Source organism: Canis aureus, chromosome 18 (assembly GCF_053574225.1).
Source record: "Canis aureus isolate CA01 chromosome 18, VMU_Caureus_v.1.0, whole genome shotgun sequence".
Classification (NCBI taxonomy): Eukaryota; Metazoa; Chordata; class Mammalia; order Carnivora; family Canidae; genus Canis; species Canis aureus.
Window position 1 is genome coordinate 59533164 of NC_135628.1, and position 16912 is coordinate 59550075.

Here is a 16912-nt window from a genome sequence, read left to right on the forward strand (position 1 = left end):
ACTGTGTTAAATATCAAAAACATTAAATGCTGGGGGAAAAAAAAACACCTCCAGATAAAGAAATTATTTTAGGTCATGCCACCTATAATAAATAGGTAATAAACAAACAAACAATATTTTATTTGATAGATGAGAGAAAAAAGTTCAAAAATGAGTGGTAAATTTAGAAACATCTAAAAGATATCTTGAATCTCTATCCAAATAATAAGAAATTTCCTACCTCCCACACTCCTCCTCCTCCAACATTCCATTTGTCACTTCTCTGATTTAAATGAAACTCCAAAGGGAGGTTCAACTGACATTAACATAAAATAAATATATTGAGGACTAACAGCTTTTACGTTATTAAATTCATCAGTATATTTAAGCAGATTCCAATCCTGAAGGAATTGAATTAAATGTAGTTCTGGTGCATTAATGATAAAGGCCTTCACTGTGAGTTAAACAAATTAAAATCATATCCACTTAAAGTATATAGTAGAATGTTTGACAGAGAGAGGAAGCAATATTTTTTTTAAAGATTTTATTTATTCATGACAGACACAGAGAGAGAAAGGCAGAGACATAGGCAGAGGAAGAAGCAGGCTTCATACAGGGAGCCTGATGTGGGACTCGATCCTGAGACCAAGGATCACACCCTGAGCCAGGGGCAGGTGCTCAACTGCTGAGCCATCCAGGTGTCCCGGAAGCAATATTTTTTTATTCACAATGGTAGATTTAAGAACTACTTTATTATTCTTAGATCCATAAATAGAAAGTCACAAATATCTACTTAAATAACTTTATCAAACCATTACATTTGTAATTAAATCTATCATTTATAGCTGCTTCTGTTTCTCTTCATTATCCACAAATATTCTTGGGCTCAATCTCAAGACGCTGACATCATGACCTGAGCTGAAACCAGGGGTCAGACACTTAACTGACTTAGCCACTCAGTTACCCCTCTTTGATAATATTTTTACAAAACTGTATTACTGGAGGATCAAATATATCAGGGTTATATAGAAGGAACCACATAATCTTAATAATCGAGCTATGTAATGTGGCATTGCTGCAAAGAAGCAGAAAAATAAATTTAAAAAGAAAACTTTTATAATTTAAAATTGAAACTATTACTATTACTACACTATGAATTTGAAAGCTTACTGTTATTCATTACCTGAGACAATAAACCTTCAATCATTAGCATAAACAATTCAGTAGAAAGTAGAATTTAAACATAAAAGTAATTTTCTTAACCATAGTATACAACTTTTAACATCTCAGATTTTATTTATGTATTTATTCATAGAGACACAAAGAGAGAGAGAAGCAGGCTCCACACAAGGAGCCCAACATAGGACTCGATCCCGAGTCTCCAGCTAGGGTTCCAGGCACGCTAAACCGCTATGCTGCCGGGGCTGCCCACTTTCAACATCTCAAATTAAGTGGTTAACTTTCTGCTTATTCATGGCAGAAACTCATATGCTGTTTGCACAAACCCTCTAGAGAAATTTGGTCTCTAGTCAATAATTAAATGTATCGTCTTCATTGCTGATGATTTTGTGTGTGTGTGTGTGTGTGTGTGTGTGTGTGGAGCTGCTGTCATTACTGAACAAGCAAATTGAAATTAAGGTGAATACTCAAAATATAGCTGTTCAAGTGAAAAAGAGTCAGATAACTTTTAACTCCTAGGTTTACAAAATTATTAACTCTATTTTATTTTTAAAACATTCATATAGTCTAGGAGATGTAAATGACTCAAGAGATGCTTTATGTTAAATATTGCAGTATTTTTATTAAAAAAAAAACTTAAGAAGATTAGCATGGTCATAGGAGTAGGAGACTCACATTTCTGAGGGTCCACAGGTTGAATACTAATGTAACCAATCAGGTTCATTGTGCCCAAGATCATAGACAGGAAGTTAGATAATGACACAGTACTCACGTAATATTATTCTTTTATTTTAAGGATGTATTTCTTTATTTATTCATGATAGACATAGAGAGAGAGAGAGAGAGAGAGAGGCAGAGATGGGCAGAGGGAGAAGCAAGCCCCATGCCGGGAGCCCGACACAGGACTCGATCCGGGGACTGGATCCGGGGACTCCAGGACGGCGCCCTGGGCCAAAGGCGGGCGCTAAACCACTGAGCCACCCAGGGATCCCTATGTAATATTATTCTATAAAAAAAGACTTATTTAATCTGGAAAAATTAAAGAGACTGAATTTTAACTAATCTCCATAATTAATTCTTTTTTTAAAGATTTTATTATTTATTCACAAGAGACACAGAGAGGTAGAGACATAGGCAGAGGGAGAAGCAGGCTTCTTATGAGGAGCCTGATGTGGGACTTGATCCCCGGAACCCAGGATCACGATCTGAGCCAAAGGCAGACACTCATCTACTGAGCCACCTAGGTGCCCCCATAATTAATTCTATAAGAAAACATAAGTAGCCCTTTATTCTTATGAAAAAACAAACATGTATTTGTATTTCATAAATATTTATTGTTAGAAATATTTTATATTTAATGGTTAATATTAAATGTTATACAAAATATTTATATTTAAAATATGAATATAAATAAATATCTAAATATATAAAATAAATGCATAAATATAGGAATATATTTAAATTTTATTTATATTATAAATATTATATTTATTTATTTTTAATTTTTTATTTTAATTTTTTTATTTTTTATAATAAATTTATTTTTTATTGGTGTTCAATTTGCCAACATACAGAATAACACCCAGTGCTCATCCCGTCAAGTGCCCCCCTCAATGCCGGTCACCCATTCACCCCCACCCCCCGCCTTCCTCCCCTTCCACCACCTAGTTCGTTTCCCAGAGTTAGGAGTCTTTATGTTCTGTCTCCCTTTCTGATATTTCCCACATTAAATATTATATTTAAACATATATTTAATATAATTTCTATTTATAAGTTTGAGAAATATGTAAATCTGATTTCAGCCTCTTCTTAACAGGATGTTACTTCTTATTAAATGGTACCTTAGCTTATCTCTGTTTTCTCCAGGTAGAGCATGTAATTTTTAAAATTCTGTACATGTTCTATAACCTTTTTGTTAAATATATTATAAAATTTCTTCAAAAAGAAAACAACAGTGAGGAGACACTCAGTAATTGACAGTTTTAGATAGAAACATTAGCACTTTTAAATCCAAATATTTAATTTTATTTTTTATAATGCATCCTTCAAATATCATCTTTATTCTGGCTCTTTAAGTTTCTATTTCAATTCCAGTTAGTTAACATGCAGTATTATACTAGTTTCAAGTGTACAGTATAGTGATTCAACACTCACATACAACATTGGGTGCTCATCATGAGTGCACCCCCAAATCCCCATCTCCTATTTCACCAGTCCCCCCACCCCCTCCCATATATCTGATTTTAAATAAAAAATAAGTCCCTTTGAGAATTAACACTTGCTTAATCCAAGCACTGAGGGAATACTTCTGGAACATCAAAGGGCAAATCTAAGTTTGAGAACCCTGAATCTTGCACAGTTTGGGGGGATCTCTTATGGAAAATGTAACAAAAACAAATACAAACACAAAATTAACACCTGTCCATGGAAAAAATCTATGCAAATGAGTCTTGAAATTTTCAATTTCTTTAGCTTCAAATCTCTCTCTAATCTAAGCCAAATAAATTGTTTTAATGAGTTATTTATTGAAGATCAAGTCTATGAGTTCGGGGAGGAGCAGAGAGAGAATCCACATAAACTCCCCACTGAGTGTGAAGCCGAATGTAGAATTGGATCCCAAGACCCTGAGATCATGATCTAAGCTAAAATGAAGAGTTGGATTCTTTTTTTTATAGATGTGTGTGGATTTATTTATTTTTTATAATAAATTTATTTTTTATTGGTGTTCAATTTACCAACATACAGAATAACACCCAGTGCTCATCCCGTCAAGTGCCCCCCTCTGTGCCCGTCACTCATTCACCCCCACCCCCTGCCCTCCTCTCCTTCCACCACCCCTAGTTCATTTCCCAGAATTAGGAGTCTTTATGTTCTGTCTCCCTTTCTGATATTTTCCACACATTTCTTCTCCCTTCCCTTATATTTCCTTTCACTATTATTTATATTCCCCAAATGAATGAGAACATATAATGTTTGTCCTTCTCCGATTGCCTTACTTCACTCAGCATAACACCCTCCAGTTCCATCCACGTTGAAGCAAATGGTGGGTATTTGTCGTTTCTAATGGCTGAGTAATATTCCATTGTATACATAGACCACATCTTCTTTATCCATTCATCTTTCGATGGACACCGAGGCTCCTTCCACAGTTTGGCTATTGTGGACATTGCTGCTAGAAACATCAGGGTGCAGGTGTCCCAGCGTTTCACTGCATCTGTATCTTTAGGGTAAATCCCCAGTAGTGCAATTGCTGGGTCGTAGGGCAGGTCTATTTTTAACTCTTTGAGGAACCTCCACACAGTTTTCCAGAGTGGCTGCACTAGTTCACATTCCCACCAACAGTGCAGGAGGGTTCCCGTTTCTCCACATCCTCTCCAACATTTGTGGTTTCCTGCCTTGTTAATTTTCTCCATTCTTACTAGTGTGAGGTGGTATCTCATTGTGGTTTTGATTTGTATTTTCCTGAGGGCCATTGATGCAGAGCATTTTCTCATGTGCATGTTGGCCATGTCTATGTCTTCCTCTGTGAGATTTCTGTTCATGTCTTTTGCCCATTTCATGATTGGATTGTTTGTTTCTTTGCTGTTGAGTTTAATAAGTTCTTTATAGATCTTGGAAACTAGCCCTTTATCTGATACATCATTTGCAAATATCTTCTCCCATTCTGTAGGTTGTCTTTGAGTTTTGTTGACTGTATCCTTTGCTGTGCAAAAGCTTCTCATTTTGATGAAGTCCCAATAGTTCATTTTTGCTTTTGTTTCTTTTGCTTTTCTGGATGTATCTTGCAAGAAGTTACTGTGGCTGAGTTCAAAAAGGGTGTTGCCTGTGTTCTCTAGAATTTTGATGGAATCTTGTCTCACATTTAGAAGAGTTGGATTCTTTTTTTTTTTTTTTTTTTTTTATTTTTTTTTATTGGTGTTCAATTTACTAACATACAGAATAACACCCAGTGCCCGTCACCCATTCACTCCCACCCCCCGCCCTCCTCCCCTTCTACCACCCCTAGTTCGTTTCCCAGAGTTAGCAGTCTTTATGTTCTGTCTCCCTTTCTGATATTTCCCACCCATTTCTTCTCCCTTTCCTTATTTTCCCTTTCACTATTATTTATATTCCCCAAATGAATGAGAACATATAATGTTTGTCCTTCTCCGACTGACTTACTTCACTCAGCATAATACCCTCCAGTTCCATCCACGTTGAAGCAAATGGTGGGTATTTGTCATTTCTAATAGCTGAGTAATATTCCATTGTATACATAAACCACATCTTCTTTATCCATTCATCTTTCGTTGGACACCGAGGCTCCTTCCACAGTTTGGCTATCGTGGCCATTGCTGCTAGAAACATCGGGGTGCAGGTGTCCCAGCGTTTCATTGCATTTGTATCTTTGGGGTAAATCCCCAACAGTGCAATTGCGAAGAGTTGGATTCTTAACCAAGTAAACCATCCAGGTTCCCTGAAATTGAATAAGCTTTAATAGTGTTCATCAATTCCTTGTTTTTATTTTTACTTGATATATTGTTAGAAAATATTTTAAATGTTTTATGTAACAAGAAAAGTAAATTACTTGGGATGGTTTTGTAAAAAATAAATTTCAAATAGTGCCTGTGGTATAAAAATGGTGGTATGTCCTTAGGAATCCAAACACTGGGCCATGTGGTAGAAGTCTATTGCAGTGGTGGAGGAGAACTGGGGAAGGCTGGCTTATTCTGTTCAGATAGGAGAATAGGAACATGATGTAACTTAACGTTCACTTTATTTACTCAGGGATTTACTCCTTTCTATTGAGACTCATGATAGCAGCTACTGCTACTGATGATTTTAAAGAATTAAATTATTTAATACAGGTACATAACATATAACATTGCCTAATAAATTGCAAGCAGTCAGTAAGTGTATATTTGCCCTAATTCTGCAAATACATAAACTAAAATTTGGATCTTGTGAAGAACAGATATCCTTTTGCAGGGAAATTGTGGAAGTGTATATATTACAAGATATTAAGGTGAGAATGAAATAAAAATTATGCTTAAGGAAATCTTTTACCAATCTTTGCTTATGATAGTATGATTTATCAATCTTGTTTTTATTATTAGTGTCTTTTTATCATATTTAAAATGTGTGGGATCCCTGGGTGGTGCAGCGGTTTAGCGCCTGCCTTTGGCCCAGGGCGCGATCCTGGAGACCCAGGATCGAATCCCACATCGGGCTCCCGGTGCATGGAGCCTGCTTCTCCCTCTGCCTGTGTCTCTGCCTCTCTCTCTCTCTCTGTATGACTATCATAAATAAATAAAAATAAAATTAAAAAAAATAAAAATAAATAAAATGTGCTCTTGCATCCCAGATCATGAAAATATAGTCCTAAATTATTATCTCGATGTTTTATTCTTTAACTTTTAACATTTGGACATACTGCCATCTATATTTATGTTTATTTTTAATTTGCAAATGATCAGAATGAGCACATCTTTCTTGTTTTGTTTTGTTTTGTTTTTACAATGAACATGCAGTTGATTCAGCAGCTTCACTGACCTAACTGACCACCTTTGTCATAAATTATAAAGTACAAATCTGTATCTGGACTCCCTAATTTACTGCATTTTTCTGTGTTTGAACTAATATGACAAATTATTATTGTGCTTTATTATAGGTTTTTATATTTCATAAAGTACATATTCTCATTAATTATAAATTTTCTTTGACCTACTTAGGTACTTGTGTCAATTAATTCTATGGTTAACTTGAAAGCTCACATATATACACAGAAACTGATGGGGTTTAATGGAACTTATACTAACTTTGTATATGTGTTAACTATATATATATGTATATATGCATATATATGAGATATATATGTAACTGTCTTGTTAAATTTATTTATTTATAGTCTTTTTTTCTTTGATAATTTCACTTAAGCTTATTAGTTTCTTACCATGAATTGCTTATCTGTGTATCATTTTCCTAAAAGATTCGGAATTCTATTGTAATGTCTATATTTCCCCATGTTTTATTTAGCTGTAAGATAATTTTTCACTCTGATATACACAGAGTTTATTATTTATCAATTCCACTCCTTGATAAATACCCATCAGAAATACATGTATGTGTGTTACAGAAGGCAATTACTAGATGTTCACAACAGTACAATTCACCATAGCCCCAACCAGACACAATCCAAATATCCATTGCAACCAGAATGCTTAAATAGACTATATTTAATTATATAACAGCATACCACATAGCAACAAAAATCAATTAACTACTTCTAAACAAAACTCTGGATGAATCTCAGGAAAATAATACTAGATAAAAACAGCCATATACAAGAATTACATACAATACGAGTCCACATATTCAATTGCAAAAATGTGTACAAATAATCAGCCTGTTACAAGTAATTATACTGATACTTTTTGGAAGAAAAAGTAGGTAAAGAATGGGAAAGGATGGGAGGGCATCCAAATGTGCTTGTAACATGCTACTAATTTTATTTAGGTGTGTTTAATTTATGATCATCTTACTCTACATAGAAAGCCCAAAAGACTCCACCCCAAGATTGCTATAACTCATCCAGCAATTTGGTAGCGTGGCAGGATACAAAATCAATGCCGAGAAGTCAGTGGCATTTCTAGACACTAACAATGAGACCAAAGAAAGAGAAATTGAGGAGTCAATCCCATTTACAATTGCACCGAAAAGCATAAGATACCTAGGAATAAACCTAACCAAAGAGGGAAAGGATCTATACCTTAAAAACTATAGAACACTTCTGAAAGAAATGGAGGAAGACACCAAGAGATGGAAAAATATTCCATGCTCATGGATTGGCAGAATTAATATTGTGAAAATGTCAATGTTACCCAGGGCAATTTACACGTTTAATGCAATCCCTATAAAAATACCATGGACTTTCTTCAGAGAGTTGGAACAAATCATCTTAAGATTTGTGTGGAATCAGAAAAGACCCCGAATAGCCAGGGGAACTTTAAAAAAGAAAACCATAGCTGGGGGCATCACAATGCCAGATTTCAGGTTGTACTACAAATCTGTGGTCATCAAAAGAGTGTGGTACTGGCTCAAAAACAGATACATAGATCAATGGAACAGAATAGAGAACCCAGAAGTGGACCCTGAACTTTATGGTCAACTAATATTCGATAAAGGAGGAAAGACTATCCACTGGAAGAAAGACAGTCTCTTCAAAAACGGTGCTGGGAAAATTGTCCATCCACATGCAGAAGAATGAAACCAGACCACTCTCTTTCACCAGACACAAAGATAAACTCAAAATGGATGAAAGATCTAAATGTGAGACAAGATTCCATCAAAATCCTAGAGGAGAACACAGGCAACACCCTTTATGAACTTGGCCACAGTAACTTCTTGCAAGATACATCCACGAAGGCAAAAGAAACAAAAGCAAAAATGAACTATTGAGACTTCATCAAGATAAGAAGCTTTTGCACAGCAAAGGATACAGTCAACAAAACTCAAAGACAACCTACAGAATGGGAGAAGATATTTGCAAATGACATATCAGATAAAGGGCTAGTTTCCAAGATGTATAAAGAACTTATTAAACTCAACAGCAAAGAAACAAACAATCCAATCATGAAATGGGCAAAAGACATGAACAGAAATCTCACAGAGGAAGACATAGACATGGCCAACAAGCACATGGGAAAATGCTCTACATCACTTGCCATCAGGGAAATACAGATCAAAACCGCAATGAGATACCACCTCACACCAGTGAGAATGGAGAAAATTAACAAGGCAGGAAACCACAAATGTTGGAGAGGATGTGGAGAAACGGGAACCCTCTTGCACTGTTGGTGGGAATGTGAACTGGTGCAGCCACTCTGGAAAACTGTGTGGAGGTTCCTCAAAAAGTTAAAAATAGACCTGCCCTACGACCCAGCAATTGCACTACTGGGGATTTACTCCAAAGATACAGACGCAATGAAACGCCGGGACACCTGCACCCTGATGTTTCTAGCAGTAATGTCCACAATAGCCAAACTGTGGGAGGAGCCTCAGAGTCCATCAAATGATGAATGGATAAAGCAGATGTGGTTTATGTATACAATGGAATATTACTCAGCCATTAGAAACGACAAATACCCACCATTTGCTTCAATGTGGATGGAACTGGAGGGTATTATGCTGAGTGAAATATGTCAATCAGAGAAGGACAAACATTATATGTTCTCATTCATTTGGGGAACATAAATAATAGTGAAAGGGAATAAAGGGGAAAGGAGAAAAATAAGTGGAAAATATCAGAAAGTGAGACAGAACATGGAAGGCTCCTAACTCTGGGAAATGAACTAGGGGTTGGTGAAGGGGAGGAGGGGAGGGGGCGTGGGTGACTGGGTGCTGTGCACGATGTGTGCAGTTGATGAGATGAGCACTGGGTGTTATTCTATGTGTTGACAAATTAAACACCATTGAAAATAAATTTATTTTAAAAAAAGAAGAGAAAAAGAAAAGAAAAAAGAAAAAAATGAGAAGATATAGAAGGGGGACACTGGGAAATGGTGGTGTTGAAGAAGTTGTAGTGGAGGGAGAATGTAGTCTACCTAAGGGGTTCTAGCAGATGATTCTCTTGTTTCTGAATAATTAAGTTCTGTATATTAGAAGATTCTCAGTCCCAAATTTATATAAACCAGAAATTCTCGTAAAGGGCCTCAATACTGACCACCAAAAGATAAATGAGTTAAATGAGGGGTGCAGAATGTGAATGAGGAATCTCACAGAATGAACCAGTATGATATACCACTTGGTTCTGGGTGCATACTGGTCATGTTTTATCAGGTATCAAACATTGGTGGGTGGTGAACAAAATGAGGCAGAGAAAATTAAAAAACAGAAAACAAAACAAAACAAAGTGTCTTGTATATCTTCTCAAATTAAGTTGAGTATGTTGAAGAGAATCTAGAAAAGGAAAATATATATAAGACCTGTAATTCTAGAAATATGAAAGTGAAAAAAGAAGATACTTAAAAATGAAGAGGTGGTAAAATATTGTAATTAAGGTGGGAAAAGAGAAAGAAAAAAGGTAACTTAGTCTGATATGAAACGAGTTGTACTGGAAAAAAGAAGAAAAAAAGGGAGGGGTATCCTCTGGTTCTATATACTGTAAATCCCTGGACTTTCCCTGCAGCTTTTCAGTGCTGCTGAGTCAAGAACTTGCTCTTCCCCTGTCCTTCCAGCTGGTCTTCTAGGGGAGGGGCCTTCTGTGCTGATCCTCAGGTTTGTGCACCTGTGGGAGTAGCCCTGTCCCCTGCCAGGTGCACGGCTCAGTGAGAGCTGTTTATCCGTGAGGCCCCTGTTCCCTAGTGGCCCCACTCCATCCCAGGCACAGGGTGACACCAGGAGGAATGACAACACTGGAGACAGCCAGCCTTTCTGCTCTGGAGTCAGCTCGTCTCAGTAAGCACCATAGTCTCCCAGTCCACACTGGCCTGGATGCTCCAGGGGTGGGGGGCGCTTATCTGCACAGCTCCGGGCGCTCGGCGGCAGGAGAGTCCTTACTGTCCTGTGCCCTCCCTGTCTCCACCTGTACCAAGGGGACCGCAGGATCCTGGGCTGTGTCTTCCAGGCCCCTGGGATCCGGGGCCCGTGCTGCTGGAATTGCACTCCCGGAGCCGTGGCTCCCGAAGGCAGCAGGGCGCAGACCCCTCCACCCGGAGCCCCGACTCACTGACAAGCTTCTCCCTGAGGCCCCGCTGGACAAGTCCTTTACCGAGCTCAGCCCAGTCTGTGGTGCTCTGCCCAGGCGCACCCTTCCTCTGTTAGGGACCCCGGGAGACTGGAGGGAGGCTCCACTGCCCCTCCTGTAGTTCTGCCTGATTTCCCTGCTGAGCACCTTTCCGTCGGAAAAATACGGTGCGGATTTTTAAAGTTCCTGCTTCTCAGGGGCTGGGCTTTCCCGTCCTGAAGGCTTTCGCTGCCTGGCCTGAGCCTGGCTCCTTGCGGGGCCGTCCCCCACTTGATTCTTTTTTTTTTCTTCCACTTTCCTACCCTGTTAGAAGTGAAAACCCTTCTCTCTGTAGCATTCCAGCTGTTCTCTCTTTAAATCTCAAATCAAATTCATAGGTTTCAGGATGATTTGAAAGTTACCTAGGTAAGTTGGTGGGGGCAGGAGACTTGGGGACCCTACTCCTCTGCCATCTTGCCCTGCCCCCAATCCCCTAAGTCTATTCTTATATTCTGTAATTCATTCTGTCTTTGGTAAGCTTCATTATTTTCCATTATTTTATCCTTTATATCACATATTCATCCTTGCTTCTTCCATCTTTGTGTTCATTACATTCAGTGTTTTTAAAATATCACTTACTGCCATTTTAATTTCTAGTTTTCAAAAAGAATTCTTTATTTTAGAGAGAGAGGGCACAAGTGGAGACAGGGGTCAAAGGAGAGAGAGAGAAGCAGATTTCCTGCTGAGTGTAGAATCTTACTGGGATTCTATCTCAGGACCCTGAGGTCATGATCTGAGATGAAATCAAGTGTTGGATGTTTAACCAAGTAAGACTCCAGCCACCCCATTTCTGATTGTTTCTTTTGTTTTTTTTTTTGTTTTGTTTTTTTTGTTTTGTTTTTGTTTTTTGTTTTTTGTTTTTTTGTTTTACTGTTTTACCTCTGTGATCAGGGCTTCCCTTTCATTTTTTTTTTCACCTGGTTTTGTTTGATTTTATTTTTTGTAATAAATTTATTTTTTATTGGTGTTCAATTTGCCAACTTACAGAATAGCACCCAGTGCTCATCCCGTCAAGTGCCCCCCTCAGTGCCCGTCACCCATTCACCCCCACCCCCTGCCCTCCTCCCCTCCCACCACCCCTAGTTCATTTCCCAGAGTTAGGAGTAGTTATGTTCTGTCTCCCTTTCTGATATTTCCCACACATTTCTTCTCCCTTCCCTTATATTCCCTTTCGCTATTGTTTATATTCCCCAAATGAATGAGAACATATAATGTTTGTCCTTCTCCATTGACTTACCTCACTCAGCATAATGCCCTCCAGTTCCATCCACGTTGAAGCAAATGGTGGGTATTTGTCATTTCTAATGGCTGAGGAATATTCCATTGTATACATAGACCACATCTTCTTTATCCCTTTCATTCTTAACTCAAGCCAGTGAGCAGCCTTACGATTTTTGCTTTAAATTCTCCATCAGTTATATTACTTACAGCTATTAGACCCAGGTCTCTGGCTATTTCTTCTCCCTCTCCCTGTGCCCTTCCCCTTTCATTCTCTCTCTCTAAAGTAAATAGATATATCCTCCCCCCCCCCAAAAAAAAGGAACTCCAAGATTTAGGAATGTGATGTGGGCAGGTTCTGCAGTGTTCTTCTGGGAGAGTGTCTCCCTGTGCTGTAATTGAGTGAGATTTGACTTAGAAGCACAGATGCACCAGAATGCAAGGTCATGGGACTTGGAGCTAGCAGGCTCAGCAGCCAGTTTCAGAGTGGAGTTTTCCCGGTCAGGTCACTCTGCATTTATGCTGAGGGTCAGGGTAGGAAAATGGTGACTGCTGGCTCCTTTGTCCCCGGAGAGGTGTCTCCATGAAAGTTACCTCTCATGGACATGCTCCCAAAAATAACAAATAATCTCCCCCAGGCTGTCCTCAGATCTTGCTGTCTGCCTCTGGTTGCTTGCTTGTCTTCTTTTCCAAAAGCAGGGCAGCATTGCAGGGCTCTATATCAGCCAAGCCTACAGACCTTTAGAACTCCGATATTCAAACCCCAGATGGTTGCAAAAACTCATAAAAATCAGCCCCTCTCCTTTTCCCAGTCAGTGACTTTGGGGGAAGTGTTCTTCTGGAGGATTCCCCTGGGTACTCCTATCTCTCTCGCCTTTCTCTATGATCAGGGCTCCCTCCTCTTCACAGCGCTGATGCTCCATTTATCCCCCAAAGTGCACCTCTGCACTTCCTACCTTCTTCAGTGTGGCTTCTTATTTCATTCTATTTGTGGATTTTGTTATGTCAGTCTTCAGATCAATTTCTACGGTATTCAGAATGATTTGATAGATATCTAGTTGTGTTCAAGGAATAAGATGACCTTAGGGTCTTCCTACTGTGGGTCCATCTTAGCTCCTCCTCTCACTCTTTTTTAATATACTATTTTATTTTTAAGTTGGACTGAATTTATTTTAGTTGAAAAATGAATTCACTTCAGTTAAGAACCTTAGGTAATCACATTTTAATTTCCAAATTAACTTAATTGAAAATGCTTGCTGGTAATGAGTTAATTAATGATCATTTGGTGACTAAAAGTAAGCAGTTAATGTCCTTTTTTTCTTCCAGATTTAAAATTTTTATTATGTAATATGAAGTAAATTTTCCATCTCAAACAAATGTTTACTTTTGGAAAATATTACTATATTACATAGTTTCTTGTGATGAGAATATTTACCCATGATATATTTTAGGAAGACTAATTCCCAGATCAAGCTCATAGCTAGCTAATAATCTATAAATCTCTAAAGGCTCACTTAGTTTTAGTGTAAAAATATCCAAATTTATATATATACCTTCTTCTAGTTTGGAAGAAAAATATTTATTTCCAATTCAAGGACTTCTTATATTTTTATTCTAGCTTCTTTATTTAAATCTTCCCCCAGAAAATAAAGATATAGCAGAATTGTCCCATGAACAATGATATTCATTCATCCCTAGTGTTCAGGTGTACAGCTAATCTGGAGAGAATGGCAGGACTTTTGTAGGCTAGTGGTTGAACAGATATATCTATTAAAAAATGTGGTACAGAAAAGTTAACCCAGATCAAACCTCTAATTCTGCTTCATTAGAATTATGAGAATACTATATGTATAATGTAATATATGCAACAGAAATTATCTGATAAAAGGATATAAACAGCTTGGGGAAATGTAAAATTTGAGCTTTTAGAGGAATTATTTGGAAGGAAGTCTGATTTATTACTCATTGCTAGATAGTATCAATTTTTTAAATATAATGGCTCTCACTCTTAGTCTATTTTGCATCTCCCAAAATTATTTATCCTGAGGTAGACCTGTAATAAATTGCTTTCTTTTTATTAATTTATTTTTTTAAATAAACTGCTTTCTAATGATTCATGAAAAGGACCCATCTAGATTCCCCCTCATGAAAGATATAAACTCAATTTCCTTTCTAATGGTGGGAGAACTTCTAATTTCATGAGAAAATTTTATGCCAAATCTCTGTATCTATCACTTTTCCCTGAAAATTGGGAATCAGAAAAACCAGCATTCACTACTTAAGAATAAACTATAATAGAAATGAAACAAATATCTATCTATCTATCAATATATGTCTTTATATAAACCTGGAAATGATACAACGTTTATTGTTCTTTTGTCATTTTTTTAAGCATTTAGGGAATATGCACTAAGTGTATAAGTAGTGTATTGAATAAAGCCATCAAGCTGGATTGTTTCTATTATCACTTATGCATACTAAGAACACATTACTGCCCACAAGTTAAAACAAAATATTTACCTTCACAAAGAAAAAAAAATAATTTTATGAATATACAATTACTTTATCAAATCTCAGTTATTTTAATCTTCCAGATTATTTTATTCTCTGTCTTCAACCCTAGACTAATATTGTTCTTAGGGAGTATACACGGAGAAAGTGATCTACTTCTGAGGCAGCAGGCCAAATGAGAAATTCCTCTACATCTTTTCAGAGCTGATCCTCTGAATCAGTCGTCTCAGGGCCCCCATTACCTCCTTATTTCTCATGCTGTAGATGATGGGATTGAGCATTGGAGTTAGGATGGTGTAGAAGACAGCCAGAGTCTTGTCTTCTGTTGGAGTTCGGAGGGATCTCGGGCGTAGATAAGTGTAAGCGAAGGGTGCATAGTAGAAAGTCACCACAGTGAGGTGAGTGCTGCAGGTGGAATAAGCTTTCTTCCTCCCTTCTGTTGATTGCATGCGGCAAATGGCAAGGAGGACCCGGCCATAGGAGCATGCAATGCCAATGAAAGGAAACACAATCAAGAGTGTGGTGCTTACAAACACTGTGTACTCATAGATCCAGGTGTCCATGCAGGCCAATGTCAACATGGCTGGGACATCACAGAAGAAATGGTTAATGGCTCTGGATTGACAGTAAGGTATATTGAGGGCATATGCAGTGTGGGCACAGGAGTTGATTGAGCCCATTATCCAAGATCCTGTTATCATCAGCACACACACTCTTTTGCTCATACGAATGGCATAGTGGAGAGGAAAGCAAATAGCCACATAACGATCATAGGCCATTGAGGCCAATATTAATCCTTCTCCACCTGCTAAAGTCAGGAAGAAGAAGCTCTGAACCCCACAACCAATGAAAGAAATAGACTTGTTTCCAGAGAGATAATTAGAAGCCATCTCAGGGACAATGGTGGAGATGTAGCTCAGGTCCATGAGGGAGAGCTGACTAAGTAGAAAATACATGGGTGTGTGGAGATGGGTGTCTAGGAAGATGAGGATGATCATGCACAAGTTGCCAAAAAGCGCCATTAAGAAAATGAAAACAATGAGAATGAGGAAGAACAGGCCAATTCTTGATGGTGGAAATAACCCCAATAGGAAGAAATCTGTAGAATTTGGGTTATTATTTTCCATGGGGCATTACTTTTGTTTCCCCTAGATAGACACACATTAAATATAGAAAAATAAACACTTATTAATTTGTTATTTTAATTACCCTGTGATTTATTCAGGAATCGTTGCAGCTTTAAAATAATAAAATAATAATAATAATAATAATAATAATAAATACCAACAATAATAACAATATACAACTATTTTGAAAAAAACATTTTTCCTCATAGATAAAATTTTTATTTTGTATATTATAAAATAAATGTAGATGTTTATTTTATCCACATATCCAACGTAAAAATATTTTTAAAATATTTTAAAGAAATCTGCAAATTTGTAATGACTTTATTAAGATATGTTTACTTTATTTTCCTACATAAATTTAACTATTATCAAAGGCAGACATTACATCTCGTGTGTAGGCTTTATTAATCAATATAAATAAACTAAATTACAGACTCATATTTGAATGCATTTTTATAACACTTAGGGGATGATTTGTTATAATTAAGCCCAACATTTCTGAAACTATGGTAGTCTATTGGATCATATTGCAGACATATATTCATTTCTTTGGAATTCTGTTCAAAAATCTTGCCAAATCAAGCCTCTTAGCACCACATATCATTTTTTTTACTGCTTTTTCCTCCAGAAATATACAATAAATTATTTTTGCCAAATACTATTTACACAAAACAATTTTCTTCTTCCTCCTTACCCAAATTCCAAAAGCACTAGTTAAGTAAACACTTTTCATGAGAACTTATTCTTCAATTTTTTGTAGCTTATATGACTACATTCAAGTTCTTAAAAAAAAGATGTACATTCTGTTCATCTGCTTCTCAATAGTTATATGATGTTATGCATTGTGTTATGGTACATTTTCTTACTTATTCCTTTTTTGGACTTTTTTGTTTTTGTCTATTCAAAGCTATTTCCATTTCTAGATAAATGTGAGTTTAACAAATATATGTATCACCCTTCTCTCATACAGTTCAGTTAGTATAATAACAAATAATTAGAAGGAGGAGTTAAAATGGAAGAGAATTAGGGGGACCTTAAACTTGTCTGACCCCCTGAATATATAGAAGACGCAAGAGAATCCCTTACTTCAGCAATGGAAGAACTAAAATCTAGTCAGGCTGGGATTAAAAAT

General features: G+C 37.1%; 1 protein-coding gene across 1 annotated transcript; it reads right to left on the reverse strand.

The window, feature by feature from the left end:
* Positions 1 to 14838: 14838 nt before the first annotated feature.
* Positions 14839 to 15777, reverse strand: LOC144288418 (olfactory receptor 2L8-like). The gene has a single exon (XM_077855921.1). The coding sequence runs from the start codon at positions 15775 to 15777 to the stop codon at positions 14839 to 14841; it is 939 nt and encodes a 312-aa protein (XP_077712047.1).
* Positions 15778 to 16912: the final 1135 nt, after the last annotated feature.